General features: G+C 30.1%; 1 protein-coding gene across 1 annotated transcript; it reads right to left on the bottom strand.

Annotated features, from left to right (window-relative positions):
- Positions 1–9646: 9646 nt before the first annotated feature.
- Positions 9647–11002, bottom strand: LOC116023200 (calcium-binding protein KRP1-like). The gene is made up of 2 exons (XM_031264186.1): positions 10755–11002; positions 9647–10177 (listed from the first exon to the last, which is right to left on the bottom strand). Exons 1-2 carry the CDS (start codon positions 10862–10864, stop codon positions 9925–9927), a joined length of 363 nt encoding a protein of 120 aa, XP_031120046.1. The 5' UTR covers positions 10865–11002; the 3' UTR covers positions 9647–9924.
- Between the last annotated feature and the right edge of the window lie 7412 nt (positions 11003–18414).

The following is an 18414-nucleotide window of genomic DNA, read 5'->3' as shown; positions in this document are numbered from 1 at the left end:
GCGACCACATTTGAATAGAGATATATATATATATATATATATATATATATGAGATCTGGTGCGAAAATTTGTTCGGGTGTTGCGGTTTAATCTGAGTCGTTGATCAAATCTAGATCAACGGCTGAAATCAATAAAAAATTAAAGAAAAACGCGCGTTTGAAAGGAGACCTCACACTTTAAGAACACAAAACATGCATCTAAAGTTTTAAAATGACGCACCTTAAGTATGATACCACCAGTAACCGAATTGCATATGAATGATATGACACACTACGAATGAAAAAAAGATGACAAGTACTGAAGATGAAGGCAATGTTAATGCTACCCAAAAGTGAATTAAGAAGATTTAAAGAAATTCAAACTAAAAATAATATTTATTTAGACTATATTTTTAGACTAACGTTATTACAAAGTTGCCTCTAGATGACTGGATCTACTACATTCCATACAAATCTTTCTCATAGACTAACAAGCAATGTATTCTTAGTTTAGACTAGCGCTATAGACTTTATTCACATAGTTATTTAAAAAATTGTTGTGCATGAGTGAAGTGCTATATAATAGTGCACGTAAGTACAAAGAGGATATATCAGCATGAGTATAAGTCAAAAAATGTGAAGCTAATTTCTTAATTATTTAGAAAGAGTTTTTTTGTTGTTGTTAAGTGAATCTAGTTTAGGGGCAAAATTCCGCAGCATTCAATACTTGTTTAAATTCAGCAACAAAAAAAAAAAAAAAAAAAAAAAAAGAACTTGTTTAAAGTACGGTGTTGTACGATCCAATCGTTTCAATTTGAAGGATTAAATCATGAAATTGCATGGGATACTATAATCCGTAAAGTTTGATGTTACGAATGGGAACTTTTATGGTGCACCGTGCACCTAATTTGTATTATTAATATAATATTTTAATTATTGTACGAAATATTATTTAATTTAATGCTTTGTGCTTTGGAAATGTGCTATCATTTCATAATCATAAAAAGAATTTATAAAAAAAAATTGGCACCTTAGAAATATGAAAATATACAAATATCAAACTAAACTTTTTTATTCTTTTTTTTTTTAACACTTAAAATTCTTTATAAGGTAATATTCAATAATACACCACTATCGGAGTTCAATTCTGTAACTACTCTTTTGAAATGATAACAAGTGTATTATCATTTATCACACTACATAGTAGTTGTAAACTTTTTACTCAATTAGTCTAATTGGTAAAATTATATTTCCTCCATCAAAATAAAATTGTCCACATTTTCCTTGTTTCAAAAATTGTTTGCTTTACTGAAAAAAATTTTTAAAAAATTAATTATATTTTCTTACATTATCCTTAGATAACATGGTGAAAAATTACAAAAATCATATCACTTTTCCGATAATTCAAAAAAAAATGATTGAAAATTGAAATTTTCTAAAAACAGGTTTCAACTACCGGTTAAGGTGGTAAAACAAAGTAGGCAAAAATTTAGAAATATCAACAAAAAAAAAAAGTTTTGACTATCAAAGTGATCAAAATATCTAACCAATTTTTTTAGTGATCAGAACGTTTTGACTATCCAATTCAAAATTATTTTTTTTTTAATTTTTTTTTTTGAATTATTCTCTATTTGCCTCCTCTTGATTCTACTTCACATTCTATCAAAAATTATTTTCATTAGTTTTTTCTTTTGCTCTCCAAGTTGAAACACTTCTGGCAATCTAACGATTTTCTGAAAATGGTGTATAATGAAGAAAAAAGTAGGAAAAGGAGATAAAATGAAAAATAAGAAGATTAAAAGGCAATTTTTTTTAATACATTAAAAGGCAATTTTTAAAATATGTAATTGCCAAACTCTAGCAGCGTCGATAAATCCAAGCTGTTTCCTAGGTTTCTGTACCACAAAACTCAAGAATTATTTTTTGCTAGATTCTAGCACTAATTTTATTTATTTATTATGCCTCATTTAAAGCGTCATTTGAAATAGCATATATATATATATATATATATATATATATATATATATATATATATATATATATATATATATATATATATATATATATATATATATATATATATATATATATATATATATATATATATATATATATANGGAATGAGAGTTTAAGAGAGAAATTTGGGTACCATATGCAAGAAATGGTTTTTGTGGGTTCCATCCAAAAAATAAAAATTAAAGCTAAAAGATGCACCCAGGAGTGCCCTGATTAAACAATCATTATTCTATGGATTATGGTCTACACATTTTTGTGAACCATAAATAACATGTGCATTTTTAATATATTAAAATTACATTATTTGTATATATAAAGTACATTATTTGAAAATATATGATTTTTTATATATTATCAAATAATGTACATTGAGTACAAAAATAATATACTTTTAATATATTAAAAATGTATATTGCATTCATGGTCGACACAATAATTTGCCCAGATCAAAGCTAACCTTTTTTTTTAATCTGACACTGAATTTCTTTCTCTTTTTTTTTTTTAATTATTTTTTCCTCCCGTTTCTCTCTTCTACTTGGACTTGCAAAAATTAAGAAAAATCTCCTAGAGGTTGCTCCTAAGAAAAAAGAGACAAATTTAAAATAAATAAAGGAAAAGACTACTTGGACTCCCAAGTTCTACTCCCTACTTGTACTCCCTCACACAAAAGTTTGAAGTTGACACTTTCATTGAGACCCAGGATGAAGATAACCTATCATATCTTGCCACGTTAGGGAGTAAAAGTGATGGAGTAAAGAATCAAAGTTCATGTAATAGAACTCATAAATAAATAAATAAATAAGCACGTCTTTCATACGCCTTGCATGGCGCGCACCATGTTTGGGCGCGATATTGCGTCTAAAAGCTCCGCAAAAAACTACTCCTTGCATGAGAAAAATCCACTTAAAAAACTCACACCAAATTTTTATTTTTACAAAAAATCACTTAAAAACACTCTAATGAGATTGCTCTAAGTATTACTCTGAAAAATTAGGTCTTGATTGGTTCATTATTGGCAGTTAGCCACTGCATCTTCGTGTATCTGTGTATGTACTATATATATATATATATATATATATATATATATATATATATATATATATATATATACTTTTTGTTGTAGTGTCTTGTGAATGGTGGTTGTCCCATGCAAGTATTATGAGAATATACTAGTGATTTTTTTAAAAAAATATACTATACGGATATAAAGTATATTGTTTTCATTAATATAATAGTAGATATATGGACGTGTATAGACTGTTAGTTTTGGTTGGTAGCGATAAAGGCACAACTGCCCAAGGGAAGGAGTTATGGTCGTGAATTATTGGCGGTGAGACCCACACAAGTGTGGCGTAAGAGTGACGCAACCATGTACGAACCAGCTGAAAGGATACAAAATTAGTATATCGCTAGCCAGCTAGGCATGGACACGTGGAAAGGTTGAATTGCAATTTTCACGTTACCATTTCATGATCGTCCTTATGCTTTTTGTGTTGTGGACCATTTCTGTTTTAGTTTTATATTTAACTACAGTATTTAAATTAAATTTCTTGATAGTGACATCTAATTCATAAAAATAAGTGATTTTCATCAATAGTTTACTTCAAAACTTCGGGTGTTGGAGTAGAATTATGTATAGTATTTTTCATGTACATTTGTATACTTTATCTATTTTATTTTTTTATCAGGTTCACTATTTATTAATCAAATCAATTATTTCATCTTTACTTATTTTTTAGTATTTTTATTATATTAATTTTTTAATGTTTAATAGTACTCTTAATATAATTTCTAAATATATAAATTTAATATACTACGGAGTAATACTAAACTTAATATTATAAAAAAATAAATTGTAAATAATTTCAATCAAACCTTGTTAACCGAACTAGATATATAAAATGAGATAAATGAAATACTATTCTCCATATGACAAGCAATAAAAATAATAATTTTTAAAAAAAATTGAAATTTTTGCCTCTAAATTTTAGAGTAATTGTTATTTTTGTCTTTAATTCTTTAACCAAGTTACTCTTTTAATTTCATCCATGCTTTTTAGTTAATTATTATTTCTGTCTCTAATTCTTGAACAATAGATTCTTTTCCTTTAAAGATATTTTAATTGGTTACATCTCTCCACATCTACATCGCGAATGTTAAATTTAAAGTTTTAAGGACAAATTAGTTGAATTTCCTAATATTTCACCTCCAAGGAGCGTAAGATGCCATTAAATTTAGTTATTTTATCCTCAAATTTTAATACTCTATATTAAATATTTGCAATGCAGATGTGGAGAGTTGCAACCAATTAAAATGTTTTGGACTGAAAAAAATTATGGTATAAGGCCCAATAATTAGAGATGAAAAGAATAACATGGATAAAAATTTAAGGACGAAATAAAAACATGGTTAAGAACTAGAATAAAAATAGCATTACCTAATAATTTAAAGATGAAAATTACAACTCTCCCTTTTTTTTTTTTTAAAATACATTAACTCATATAATAGAGTTTCTATTTAAAAAATAACATTTGAGAGTCCAAACACTATTTTTCATTATATTTTTTTAAAGCAATTTTTCTTTATGTTTTAGTGATTCAATGTTAAACAATTGTGGGATGAATGTCTTGCAAAATAACGTAAGAAACATTTCTTTCATTTAACATAAAAAGTTGGTCTCAATAGTTTCAACCAAGTCCTCGAATCATCACATTTAGGAAATAAAATTTGTACCATATGTTTTTATTTTATTAAAGAAAGAAAAATTTAAAAAAAGTTGTAACTCGATTATTTTTTTTAATCAACCAAATAAAATATGTAACATTATTAACACGAAAGGGGTGACCAAGTGTGTGGAGATGATTCTCATACCAGGCCGGATGTCACAAGTTAGATTCTTGCATTGTCAACATTCTCTTAGTAGAACCTATCACATTTGATCTTTCTAGTACCAGTTACTAACGATTACACAATAGTTGGATTTACTCCGTACACACCTTCATGCATTGACGATAAGTTTTCCTTGTCACACAAAAAAAGTAATATTATTAGAAAAATTCTTATCTACCTACACATATCACTAGAACCTATATACCCAATCCGACCATCACCATACATATTATCATTATTATACATATAATAAAATACTTCTATTTTCTATATTTTCATTTACTATTTTTATAAAACAAAACTTACAAACTTGGCGGAGCTAAAACTATTTTTGACTAGGGCGAGATATCAACATATATATTTCAAAACATGATAAAAATTATTCAACAAAATATGAAACATAATTAATTAGATAAAATGGTTCGAATAGAAAACACATTATAAGTCTCAATCTTTAATATTGATATGATATTTATAAATACTTTTTCTTTTAGCTATATCAACTTAAAATTTTTATAGAGTAATTTAAATACGATAACACATAATAGAAACTTCTAAATTACATTGACTAGATGATTCATAAAAAAAATTATTTATTTATTTATTTATTCCATAACTAAACCACAAAATATATTTCATGTAAATTAATTAATCAAGTTAAATAACCTTTACAAATCATTACTCATTATAAAGCTCACAAAAAAATATGTTATAAATATAACTATTACATTACTCTTCCATGGTGTAAGATGAAAATTTATTAAAAGTGTAGTTATAAATATAAGTATTAAATTACTCTTATACAAGTAATAAGTGTAGGGAAAAATGCTCAACCACATGGCTTACCAACTAAGCTACTTGGTCTTTATTTAAAATTTGTATATATTATTTACTTATACTTATATATATATACACTATACATATACAAAGGGGATGGGGAAGGGTGGGCCCCATTCCGGCATGCCCTTGCCCAAGGCCAGCCCTTCATTTATCCCATTATGTACGTTTATATAGGAATTGATTGCTCCCTTTTGAAAGAAAAGATGGAAATTGATTCAGATTTAATAATCCATTCCTTCAATTATAATCGCTATTTAATTATGAATCCCTCCACAGCTAGTATGACGTTACATATCGAGACATTGATGAGAATGGGCAATTAAAGCTTAGCATGCTTATGTCTATTGCATCGTCCTAAGCTAGTGTCTCAATCATCCTCAGCGCACAATAAAGTATTGCACCCACCGCATTGTTACTTTTAAAATAAAAGATGGAGATTAATTCAAATCTAATGATTCTTTCCTTCAATTATAATCGCTATTTAATTATGAATCCCTCCAATATCAGTATGGCGCAACATAGAGAAACATATTGATGATAATAGACAATTAAAACTCAACATGTTTACGTCTACTGCAGGCTAGTGTCTCAATCATCCTCACAACAAAGTATTGTAACCACCCCGTATGTACGTGCGTAGCTTAGACATTTGAAATTCGAACAACAATAATTGATTGTTGTGTTCATAAATATTGTGTCATTTTTATTGAATCTTAATTAATTCATTTGTATATGTCCAACAACTAATAAAATATGGCCAAAGCTTCAGAGTCAACGTTCCATCAATCAAAAGTTGATAAGTGCTCACCAATTGATGTGGCTACTAATCTCATCAATTCATGTATATATGTGGCTATCAATCATATGCAATCTCACTGCTTAATTTATTATCCCATTATATTGTAAATTATTCAATAATCAATGATTCAATATAAGGACTCGTGTGAAAGAAATATACAAATTGAGGCTAATTATTGTGTATGAAAAGGAAGGAGAATATTAAAATACTTTTATTTTAAATAGAACTTTAATGTGATTACGACTATTCTTCTCATCTCTCAAATTATGACTATTCGTGTCCCTAAAATGATTGGAATTTCAGGCACAGCCCCATAAGATTCTTTTTCTTCTTCTTCTTTGACCTTATAAGGCTTTCAAACTTATCTTGTGTAGCATAACTTTTCAGTATATTATTACGCTAAATTGTATTCTTCTTTAACCTATTTATACTAAATTCTACACGAAATTTTAATCATATATACATTAACATAATTTGTATTCTCATAATTTATTTATTTTTTTACTTTAGTTATTTAATTTCGAATGTACAATTTGTTTGAAATTATGTTATATATATTTTTTAATTTTTAATATATATATATATATATATATATATATATATAAGTCTTGCTTTAAACGTTTTAATGTATTTTTTTTTGAAACTCTATAATAATATGTTTAATAATAAAAATGTTAAACTGAAGTATTTAATAAACTGTGTAAATATATAAAAATGAAATGGGAATATAAAAGAAATTTAAAAAGAAAAAGAAGGCCGGGCAAAACAATTTTTTTTAATTAATTTTTTTAAGTACACCAATTAGTTGTGTTCTTTTGGAGGAAGTTTTGTACCAAATTCGTGTATTGGTGTGTTAATTGGAGATGGCTTACCTTGTCCATTCTAAAATTTCATTAATGTGTTGAAATTAATATAAGCATTAATCTATTTCTTTATCAAATATGTAAATTTTTTTAACAATAAATCTTTAAATATTTTTACACAAAAAATACTATATATAAATAATAGCATTATTGGATAACCTTTTTACGCGCATTGCATGAACAATAACCAGGGGCGGATCACAGTGGGGGAAGTTGCTCCCCCTCTCCCCCACCTCATCCCTATATGTTAGGAATATAGCGGAATAATGCGGAAGTGAATAGTCAAACAATTGAGAACTATAGAGAAGTTAAATAATAGGGAAAATATAAAAATAACAAAATATGATATTACAAAATTGAGAAGATATTACAATGAAGAGGAAAAGGAGGTAAATGTAATGAAAGGACAAATCTTGTAATGATGGGATGATTGTAATGCTATTCCATGAGCCTATTTATACAAAGAAAAAAAGGAGGAAAAATAGGCAATTGTATGAATAATAAGAGAAAAAGAAGGGAAAATATGGTGGTGTTTTGTCCAGACTTTGTCTTGGAAGAATGAGGACCACATGATTTTCTAACACTATATATAATAGCCCCTTGTGTGTTGTATATATACATATATAAAGTACATGCTTACTTATAAATAAAATATACAGATACAACATATAAGTAATCAAAAGATGAGTTAGGTAAGATGGTAAGTTATGCCCTTAATGTAGGAAATGCCAAAGGCGTTTATTTTCATTTTATTCTTTAGAGTATATAAGATGTGCAAGACTTCTCTTATATTAATAGTGAGATGTGTGATTTATAATGTGTTTTCTATTCGAAATATTTTATCAAATTAATTATGTTTCATATTTATTTATAAATTTTTTTTTATAAACTTTTGATGTGTTTTGATTTTTCGCCCATATCCAACAATATTTACGTCTATACTTCCAAGTGTTTCATTTTTATTTTTCAAACTATATCTTTTGTTTTAATCTTTCACTCCCGCCCAAAAAAAATTCTGGATCCATAGCTGATAATAACTATGCATATAGTATGACTACTCGGGGCATGCATTATCCGTGTCGATAGATTACGTTGTACCATATTGTACATTTAATTTCAACCCTACAGCTATTTTGGCATTAAGGTTTGGTGACAAAATTGTAAGCATCATACGCATGCATAGTACCGTTAAAGAGTAGACGACACACTTAAGTAAATGCATGCATGTGCTATACAATCTTTCGGCATTCACATGAAAATGAAACTTTTCAAGTAGAATTTATTTAGAGTGGATGTTCTATTTAAATGAAAACCCCTTCAAATTGACTAAATGATATGATATTGATGGTCTACAAAATTGAATAATTTACTTTGTGCTTGTAATTATTTTCTTCTTTATTTTCCTAATATGGTAAAACATAATAGCTATATATAGCAAAATAAGAAAATTTTATAATATTGTAAATACAAATAATATTCATTGAAACACAGTACAAGCTACCTAGCTAGCTAGACCTTGTCTTTTATATATGCTCTCTGATCTAGGTTGCATGGAAATGGAAAAACAAGAAATGTGAAAAAAGTTTTATATATATATATATATATATATATATATATATATATATTTATTATTATTATTATTATTATTGGAGACTAAAAAAATGACTTTAATTATTTTAAACAGAATAATTTTTTTTATTAAGAAGTAACATGAAGAATATAATGTACATATAAATTTGTATAAATAATCACGCATTTATGTTGCTAGATTATTATTCATTTAAAACCCAAAAAAAGAAAAGAAAAACCATCCATCAAATAGGGACAATAAATTAAAGGGCTCAGTATTAAGCAAACAATTTACGTACATATATTGTGCGAACGGGAAGAATAACGATTAAGACATTAAGTAGGGGCCAATGAAATCACCTGACTATATCCACATAGTACTAATTTGTAGTTACACTAGTGCGCCTGTATTTATTTATTTACTTGAAATTGCTAGTAATTAATTGATTGATTTATTTTTATTTTTTTGTGTAGTATTGCACTAGTATAGTAGTATTGATTTGTATTCTACGGGGTATAACTAGCTAATTATATTCCTGTCTTAGTCAGGTCTTATTCAGGACAGCTCTCTAAAAATTGACATGAAATTCACAAGTTGTCCACCAAATAAAGCCACCGACTCCAAGAATTACACTTAAATCATTTTGCACAAATACCGAATAAATTTTTGCTGATTTGATGAGTGACGGGGATTGAAAATTTAAATTCAAATTTATTATTTAAATAAGATGTAACTTACAATCAAACTACATAATGAACTTCTTCACACTTGAACATTATTAGTATAATGTTCACTATACTACTAATCAAATTAAGCATACACGAGCTTAGTTCACTGGTTCAGTAGGCAGTATTTAAAGGAAGATTATTAACATTGATTATTAGAGATCAGATAATATGATAATTAAGAAGTAAGAAATGAAAAGAAATAAGTAGTAGTACATGCACCACCAACCAAATGATGAATTAGCTAGGGTTGCATATGGATTACTCCATAGTCATCTATCCACTTCTTGGGACTATCCATCAATCCAGGGCTTAACCTAAACATGAGTATGCAAAACTCCATCTGGTTCAGAGCCCCATCCCCATCCAAATCCCCTTCTGCTAGCATGCATATCAGCTCTTCATCTCTCAGATCCTCTAGCCCCATCAGAACTGTGTTCCTCTTCAAGCTCTCAAACGTTATCAGCCCCGTGCTCACATCCATCAGCAAGTAGAACCTGTTGTTCAATTCCCCATTATTAGCACATATCTATAAAATAATAAACTTAAAAGATTCCTCATACTAAACTATTCTTTTGGGCGTAATCCAAGATTTTCCCCTGGCTGAATTGTAGACATCTCATGTGGGATAAATAGATGGTTGGCCTGAAGATTTAAACTGGTTGGTTCATACTCAAAATCGAGGGATAACACCTCAGGTGGGATAGATAGATGGCTGGCCAAGAGATTTAAGGCTGGTTCATACTCAAACTCAAGGATCGACCCTTTGACGTTTGGTTAAACTATAAAATAATAAACTTAAAAGATTCCTCATATTAAACTATTCTTTTGGGTGTAATCCAAGATTTTTCCCTTGCTGAATTGTAGACACCTCATGTGGGATAGATAGATGGCTGGCCTGAAGATTTAAACTGGTCGGTTCATACTCAAAATCAAGAGACAACACCTCAAGTGGGATAGATAAATGACTGGCCTGGAGATTTAAGGCTGATTCATATTCAAACTCAAGGATTGACCCCTTGACGTTTGGTTAAACTATAAAATACGGAGTAATAAATATGCATCTCCACTGACCCGTTGCATAGCTCCCCCATGAACCCTTCTGATCCCAATCTCCGAATCATTGATGGGAAGAAATCCTCGAATACATATGGATCGTGATCAATATTTGCTCCTGAAGCCATGACAGTAAAAAGAAGAAGAAGAAGAAAAAAAAGAAGGATATGATAGTGGTACGAACAGTACGACCGCAGCAGCAACGATGAAGGAAAAAGCTAAGGTTGTAGACGGCTAAAATGTTTTTTGTTTGGTTTTGGGAGCTTATCAGAGCAGAGAGGTGGGTGATTGTGTGTGTGTATATATATATATAAGAGGAGAAATGATTTTTGTGGAGTTTAGTGAATATGTGGCTTTCAATTAGTTTGGATTGAAATGAGGATATTTCGTTAGTTTGTAGGGGATGGTTGTCCTTCCTGGAAGCTGCTGCATGGGATCATGACGAATCCTTTGAAAACCACTTTACAACAAAAGCTGTTTTTTTTCGGTTATATTTATGGTAAAATCTCTGACCATCAATTGTGTCATTATGATGAAATATTATTTTATCAATTATATTTTGTTTCAATGACACGAAAAATTAGAGTTAATAACTAAATATGAGCATATATAGCAGCTCACAAAATTTAAAAAAAAAAATTGAAATATTCGATCAATTATATTTTACTTGAACGTAATTATGCTTAATTAACACTCCGATTAAACATGGATTGCAGCATGTAGTTGTCATATTCATACAGTTTTGCTGTGGATCGATGTGACAACATTTACTGGGCAAATTATAATATTACTGTTTTGTGTTGATATTTCTTTATTTATTTATTTTGTCATACATTCCAATTCTTAATTGCTTTTATATATTTCTATTCGTTGATGGGTCGTTTGAGTTCAAAGTTTCATCTATCTTTTTCACTTCTTTTAATCATGAGTTAATGACTTTCATTCTTTTATATATACAGTTTGCCTGTACAGCCTTTCTCCTTACATGCATGTTGAGCTGAGTTGCTGAAGCCAGTCTATTTGCCATCTCAAGCATTCAACACAGTTTCAGTAAAAACTACATTTCTTGCAACACTGTAAGGTAACCTAATGTACACGAATCCTGATCAACTACTCAATCACTTTTTTAAGACTATATCTTAGTTTTTTTTTTTTTAATTTATAATTATGGTTTAATATTGTTTTTTTTTCTAATTATGTACTATGTATATTGTTTCAGTTATTTCATCGTTATATATATAGGGTTCAACTCCTATGAGAATCATGCCCCCAAGTAAGAGCTGTAATTTAATCTTGACCATTAGAATTTAGTGATGTGCATCTGTAATTTACACATCCATCTGTGCAAATTAAGAAAATTATTAGCATAAACTAATAGGGAAACCATTACTTGCACTTTTAACGCAATATACTTGAACTTCAAAGTTCAATTATTTACAAAAAAGTAATCGTATTTTTTAAAAATCAGTTCTCATTTGATCTTTTATATATATATATATATATATATATATATATATATATATATATAGGAGGCCGTTCAAGTGAGAAGGGTAGCCCAGGAGAGAACTAAGAACAAGTCATAGTTGCTCACGTGTCCAAATCTAACCGATCAGAAACACTGATTTTTTAAAAACACGGTGATATGCATTTTCGTAAATAATTGATCATCAAAGTAGAGTTAATTCCACTTTTGGTCCTAGACTTATAGTGGCTTTGACAATTTTAGTCCTCCATAAAAAATTTTGCCACATTTTGGACACTCTTATTGTGATATGGACAATTTTGGTCCTCCGTCTATAATTCTGTCAATTGACCGTGTAAATGGGGGTTACTTTTGTCAATTCAGCGCACTATCTCCTTCACTACATTAATGGCTTCTTTCGCACCGGCCAAGAAAGCTGCCACTGCTCCTCTTTCGCGCAGGTCTGGGACACCGCCGACCAAGAATGCTTCCGCACCATCATCTCTCTTCTTTCTCTTCTTTTGCTTCCACCACTCTGTACATTAANAAAAAAAAATTGAAATATTCGATCAATTATATTTTACTTGAACGTAATTATGCTTAATTAACACTCCGATTAAACATGGATTGCAGCATGTAGTTGTCATATTCATACAGTTTTGCTGTGGATCGATGTGACAACATTTACTGGGCAAATTATAATATTACTGTTTTGTGTTGATATTTCTTTATTTATTTATTTTGTCATACATTCCAATTCTTAATTGCTTTTATATATTTCTATTCGTTGATGGGTCGTTTGAGTTCAAAGTTTCATCTATCTTTTTCACTTCTTTTAATCATGAGTTAATGACTTTCATTCTTTTATATATACAGTTTGCCTGTACAGCCTTTCTCCTTACATGCATGTTGAGCTGAGTTGCTGAAGCCAGTCTATTTGCCATCTCAAGCATTCAACACAGTTTCAGTAAAAACTACATTTCTTGCAACACTGTAAGGTAACCTAATGTACACGAATCCTGATCAACTACTCAATCACTTTTTTAAGACTATATCTTAGTTTTTTTTTTTTTAATTTATAATTATGGTTTAATATTGTTTTTTTTTCTAATTATGTACTATGTATATTGTTTCAGTTATTTCATCGTTATATATATAGGGTTCAACTCCTATGAGAATCATGCCCCCAAGTAAGAGCTGTAATTTAATCTTGACCATTAGAATTTAGTGATGTGCATCTGTAATTTACACATCCATCTGTGCAAATTAAGAAAATTATTAGCATAAACTAATAGGGAAACCATTACTTGCACTTTTAACGCAATATACTTGAACTTCAAAGTTCAATTATTTACAAAAAAGTAATCGTATTTTTTAAAAATCAGTTCTCATTTGATCTTTTATATATATATATATATATATATATATATATATATATATATATAGGAGGCCGTTCAAGTGAGAAGGGTAGCCCAGGAGAGAACTAAGAACAAGTCATAGTTGCTCACGTGTCCAAATCTAACCGATCAGAAACACTGATTTTTTAAAAACACGGTGATATGCATTTTCGTAAATAATTGATCATCAAAGTAGAGTTAATTCCACTTTTGGTCCTAGACTTATAGTGGCTTTGACAATTTTAGTCCTCCATAAAAAATTTTGCCACATTTTGGACACTCTTATTGTGATATGGACAATTTTGGTCCTCCGTCTATAATTCTGTCAATTGACCGTGTAAATGGGGGTTACTTTTGTCAATTCAGCGCACTATCTCCTTCACTACATTAATGGCTTCTTTCGCACCGGCCAAGAAAGCTGCCACTGCTCCTCTTTCGCGCAGGTCTGGGACACCGCCGACCAAGAATGCTTCCGCACCATCATCTCTCTTCTTTCTCTTCTTTTGCTTCCACCCCGCACCATCATCTCTCTTCTTTCTCTTCTTTTGCTTCCACCACTCTGTACATTAATTTTGGATCTGGGTAGTTTGGGTAGTTGAATTGAGGGCATTTTGTATATTGGATTGAAAACATGGCAGCCTCCGCCGCCACCGCAAGAGCATAAACAGTTGGAGGACTTCCTCGACCCGCCACCGCAAGAGCATAAACAGTTGGAGGACTTCCTCGACAGCGGCGTTGGTAATACGAATTGGTCTTGTACTACCGTGGCATACTTGCACACGTTAAAGCTTAGATACTGAAACTTTATCACCTATAGTCAAAAGTAATCGAGTATAGTAACACCGGTGATAAACTTTCACTATAATTTTGGTCCAAACCGCCGGAGTCACCGCCAACATATGCCAACGAGTAATCGAGTATTCACCAGCCAATATTCTCGTTCCATTCAAGCGCCTGGTCCCGTTGCTCCGAGGACCAATTCGGATCGACCTGAAAGACAACCCAAGTGCCAGCCAATTCACTCTGCCATTCAAAAACCCAGTTTCATGGGAATCCGCTTACAGGGCCTGCGAGAACCAAAACATTCAACAATGCGAGGCTAGAGCCAGAATCGGCTGCTCCGTCGCCGCTTCCCAAAGATGCCAACCCCCTTGGTAGAAATTCCTCTTCGGCGGCGGCGCATCCAAGCAGGACTTCACAGAGAGGAAGAACGACAGGTACGAGAAGAATTTGGAAGTTAATATCTTGTGTAAACTTAGCTGAGAAGAATTTGGAAGCTGATTTATTGGGTCCTGAAAAAATATTGATGATTTTTTGAAAACCCAAGATTGAAAGATTCTTGACCCAAAATGAGCATGGACACTAAGTGGGTTTTCATGATTGCAGACACAGCTGGAAGGCATTAATGCAGTGAAGGAGATAGTGCGCTGAATTGACAAAAGTACCCCCCATTTACACAGTCAATTGACAGAATTATAGACGGAGGACCAAAATTGTCCATGTCACAATAAGAGTGTCCAAAATGTGGCAAAATTTTTTATGGAGGACTAAAATTGTCAAAGCCACTATAAGTCTAGGACCAAAAGTGGAATTAACTCATCAAAGTATAAGTAAATTGTGTTAAAAGTGCAAGTAATAGTTTCATATAGTGCACCTAAGTGCAAGTAAAATGTATTACAAGTGCAAATAAAATGTAACTAAGCATCAATATTAAATGCACATAACGTTATCACAAGTTGCACCAAACGTTATCACTAAGTGCACCTATGTGAAAAACTTTATCATTAGGGTCATGAATATTATCAAGATAAATTACTTACACTTGTAACTGATTTTACTTGCAATTTTTATTTGCAAACTGGCACCAGTTACTTATATTTGTAACACATTTTACTTGCTCAAAAGTTCGAGTTATTTATAAAAATGTTACGGCGTTGTTTTTAAAAATTACATCTGACTCGTTGAATATGGACACGTGGACGACTGTAGGTGATTATGATTTCTCTCCTAGGCAACCATTCTCACTTGAGCGTGCACCTATATATAGACACAGTGCGCCGGTCTAAAGTTTGAGGTGTGTGGCTTTCCTTTTAAAGTGCTATTTTTTACAATTTGCCTTCTCCCAAAACTTCTTATATATATCACCCTTGTAAAACTTCCTAGTACTGACCGCCAGAACTAGGACCGGTCTTGAGCATGTTTTTCCAGTGCCACTGCACAGGGTCCCCAAAATTTGGGGGGCCAACTGTAAAAAAATAAAATAAATATATGTATATTAGATATAGTAGTATTTTTTATGTAAAAATTTTACATGAAAATTGGGGTCGAAACACTTGAAAGCATCGAATATAAACAAGAATGAAAGTTGTTAATTTGAGCATGATTAGAAATAGGCAGGGCAATTTGGGTATGGTTATGGAAGGTTGACATAGAGATAAATTGGAATAAATTCATAACCTTAGCATATGTAAGGGCAAGTTATTTGGCAAGTTCTTCGAAGATCGGAAGTCAGTCAACAATTTTTCGGTAATTTTGGTTTTCAAACAAGTTTGTAATAACAATTTTTCGGTAATTTTGGTTTTCAAACAAGTTTGTAATTTTGATTTTGGGGTAATTTTGGTTTTCAAACAAGTTTGTAATTTTGATTTTGGAATAAATTCATAATCCTAGCATATGTAAGGGCAAGTTATTTGGCAAGTTCTTCGAAGATCGGAAGTCAGTCAACAATTTTTCGGTAATTTTGGTTTTCAAACAAGTTTGTAATAACAATTTTTCGGTAATTTTGGTTTTCAAACAAGTTTGTAATTTTGATTTTGGGGTAATTTTGGTTTTCAAACAAGTTTGTAATTTTGATTTTGGCATCTCTTCAACTCTTTTAAGTCTCAAACGATAAAATTGCAAAACATCAATTAATTATGGTAATACATAATTTGATAAGTTTTATTTATTTTTTACTATTTATTGAACAACATCAATAAGATTTTCATATATCTATAATTTTATATAACTTTTTTTTTTGGTATCAATAGGATTTTATAATTATATTTTCTAGAAAATATCTATTTGGGTTGGGTTCGAGAAGCATAAAAAAAAAAAGAATAATCGACTATTTCAATTACTATTGCCATTACAAAAATAGAATAAAAAAATTCAATGTTGAAATTGTTGAAAATTTAATTGCGATCAAGTATCTTACATTGTAAGAGAGAGCCAATGTATTAACTTTAATTGCAATTGAAAATGAGATTTCGGAAAAGGTTAATATCAAAAGTTTGGTATATGATTTTGCATCTAAGCATGACTAAAGCATATAAAAGAGAGACCAAATTAGAATATTACACAGGACCCCTATTTTGATTGGAATGGCCCTGGCCAGAACTACAGAAACAAGAACTCCAAAAACCGTGACGATAGTGATGATAATGAAAGCCAATTGAAAGCACTCAACCCCAACGCAATCCAAGTTCTCTCCGGCATACGAGGCTTTTTTTTTTTTTCTTTTTTAATTTTCATTGTTTTGAACCGTTGATCTATATTTGATTAACGGCTCAGATCTAACATTTTCTATTGACGTAAGAGTATATTCACACTTGAACCCCTCTATTTATTGAATTAATTCCAGCAATGGTCTTCCGACTATGTTAATTTTTCAAAATTTGTCCCTGACTTTTAATTTGGACAATTTAGGTCCCTTGACTTTCAAATTATTTCCAATGTTGGTCCTTTCGTCAAATTTTGGTTAAATTGAGGTCAAATGAAGAGATTAAATTGTCCGTTCACATGTTTAGTGTATTATTACTCGTATTTCTCTTATCCTATACGCTGTATATATGAATATAATCTCAGTCGAAGTCTCAATCGAAGTCATATAATCTCATTCAATGTCTCTTCGACTGATATTATATTCATATATATATCGTATAGGACAGAAGAAATACGAGTATACAAGTGAACGGACAATTTTACCCCTTCATTTGACCTCAATTTAACCAAAATTTGACGAAATGACCAACATTGGAAAAAATTTGAAAGTCAAGGGACCTAAATTGTCCAAAATAAAAATCGGGGACTAATTTTGAAAAATCAACATAATCGGAGGACCATTATTGGAATTAACTCTCTATTTATTTATACTCTGATTCACTGTTCATTGATTAGCTAGTGCAAGTTGGCAAATTATCGTTTTCGCCTTATATTCTAACAATTCTCTATTTCGATCTTCCCTTTCATCACCAACTAATATTATTAAAAAATGATATATATTTAAACATCTACTTTTTATATAATAATTGTGGATTTTTTGTTTGGATGTGAATATAATTTCAATTCAATTCAACTTAAATAATAATTTTGGAATGTCGTTGCCGCAAAAAAAAATTCCCATTCATCTTTTTGATTTGATTGCTACAGCGATATGAGTGATGACTTTTGTTAATATAATTTTTAAAATTATTAATTTTAAAATAATTACTTTTAAATATTTGTTCAAAACTTTTTAAAATTTTGTATAACTCTACAAAGTCTATGTAAAACATATTCATAAACTATTATAACTTTTATATTTTAAAAAGTCTACAAAAGTCACTGAAATTATAAATTAAATACATTGTTACAAATTTTCTATGATCTTTTAAAACTTTCTTACAAACTAAAGCATGTTATAATATATCATAAAATTCTTCTTATTATATTATATTGTTCTTCACCCACATCAACATTCTCCACATTATTATTTTTATATATTGTATGTATGTATGTATAAACTTAAAATTTTCTTTTTTTTTTCTCCTTTTAAGCATTATTAAATTATCTGAATCAA

The sequence above is a fragment of the Ipomoea triloba genome, chromosome 6 (genome assembly GCF_003576645.1).
Source record: "Ipomoea triloba cultivar NCNSP0323 chromosome 6, ASM357664v1".
NCBI lineage: Eukaryota > Viridiplantae > Streptophyta > Magnoliopsida > Solanales > Convolvulaceae > Ipomoea > Ipomoea triloba.
This window is presented reverse-complemented; position numbering and strand designations above follow the sequence as displayed.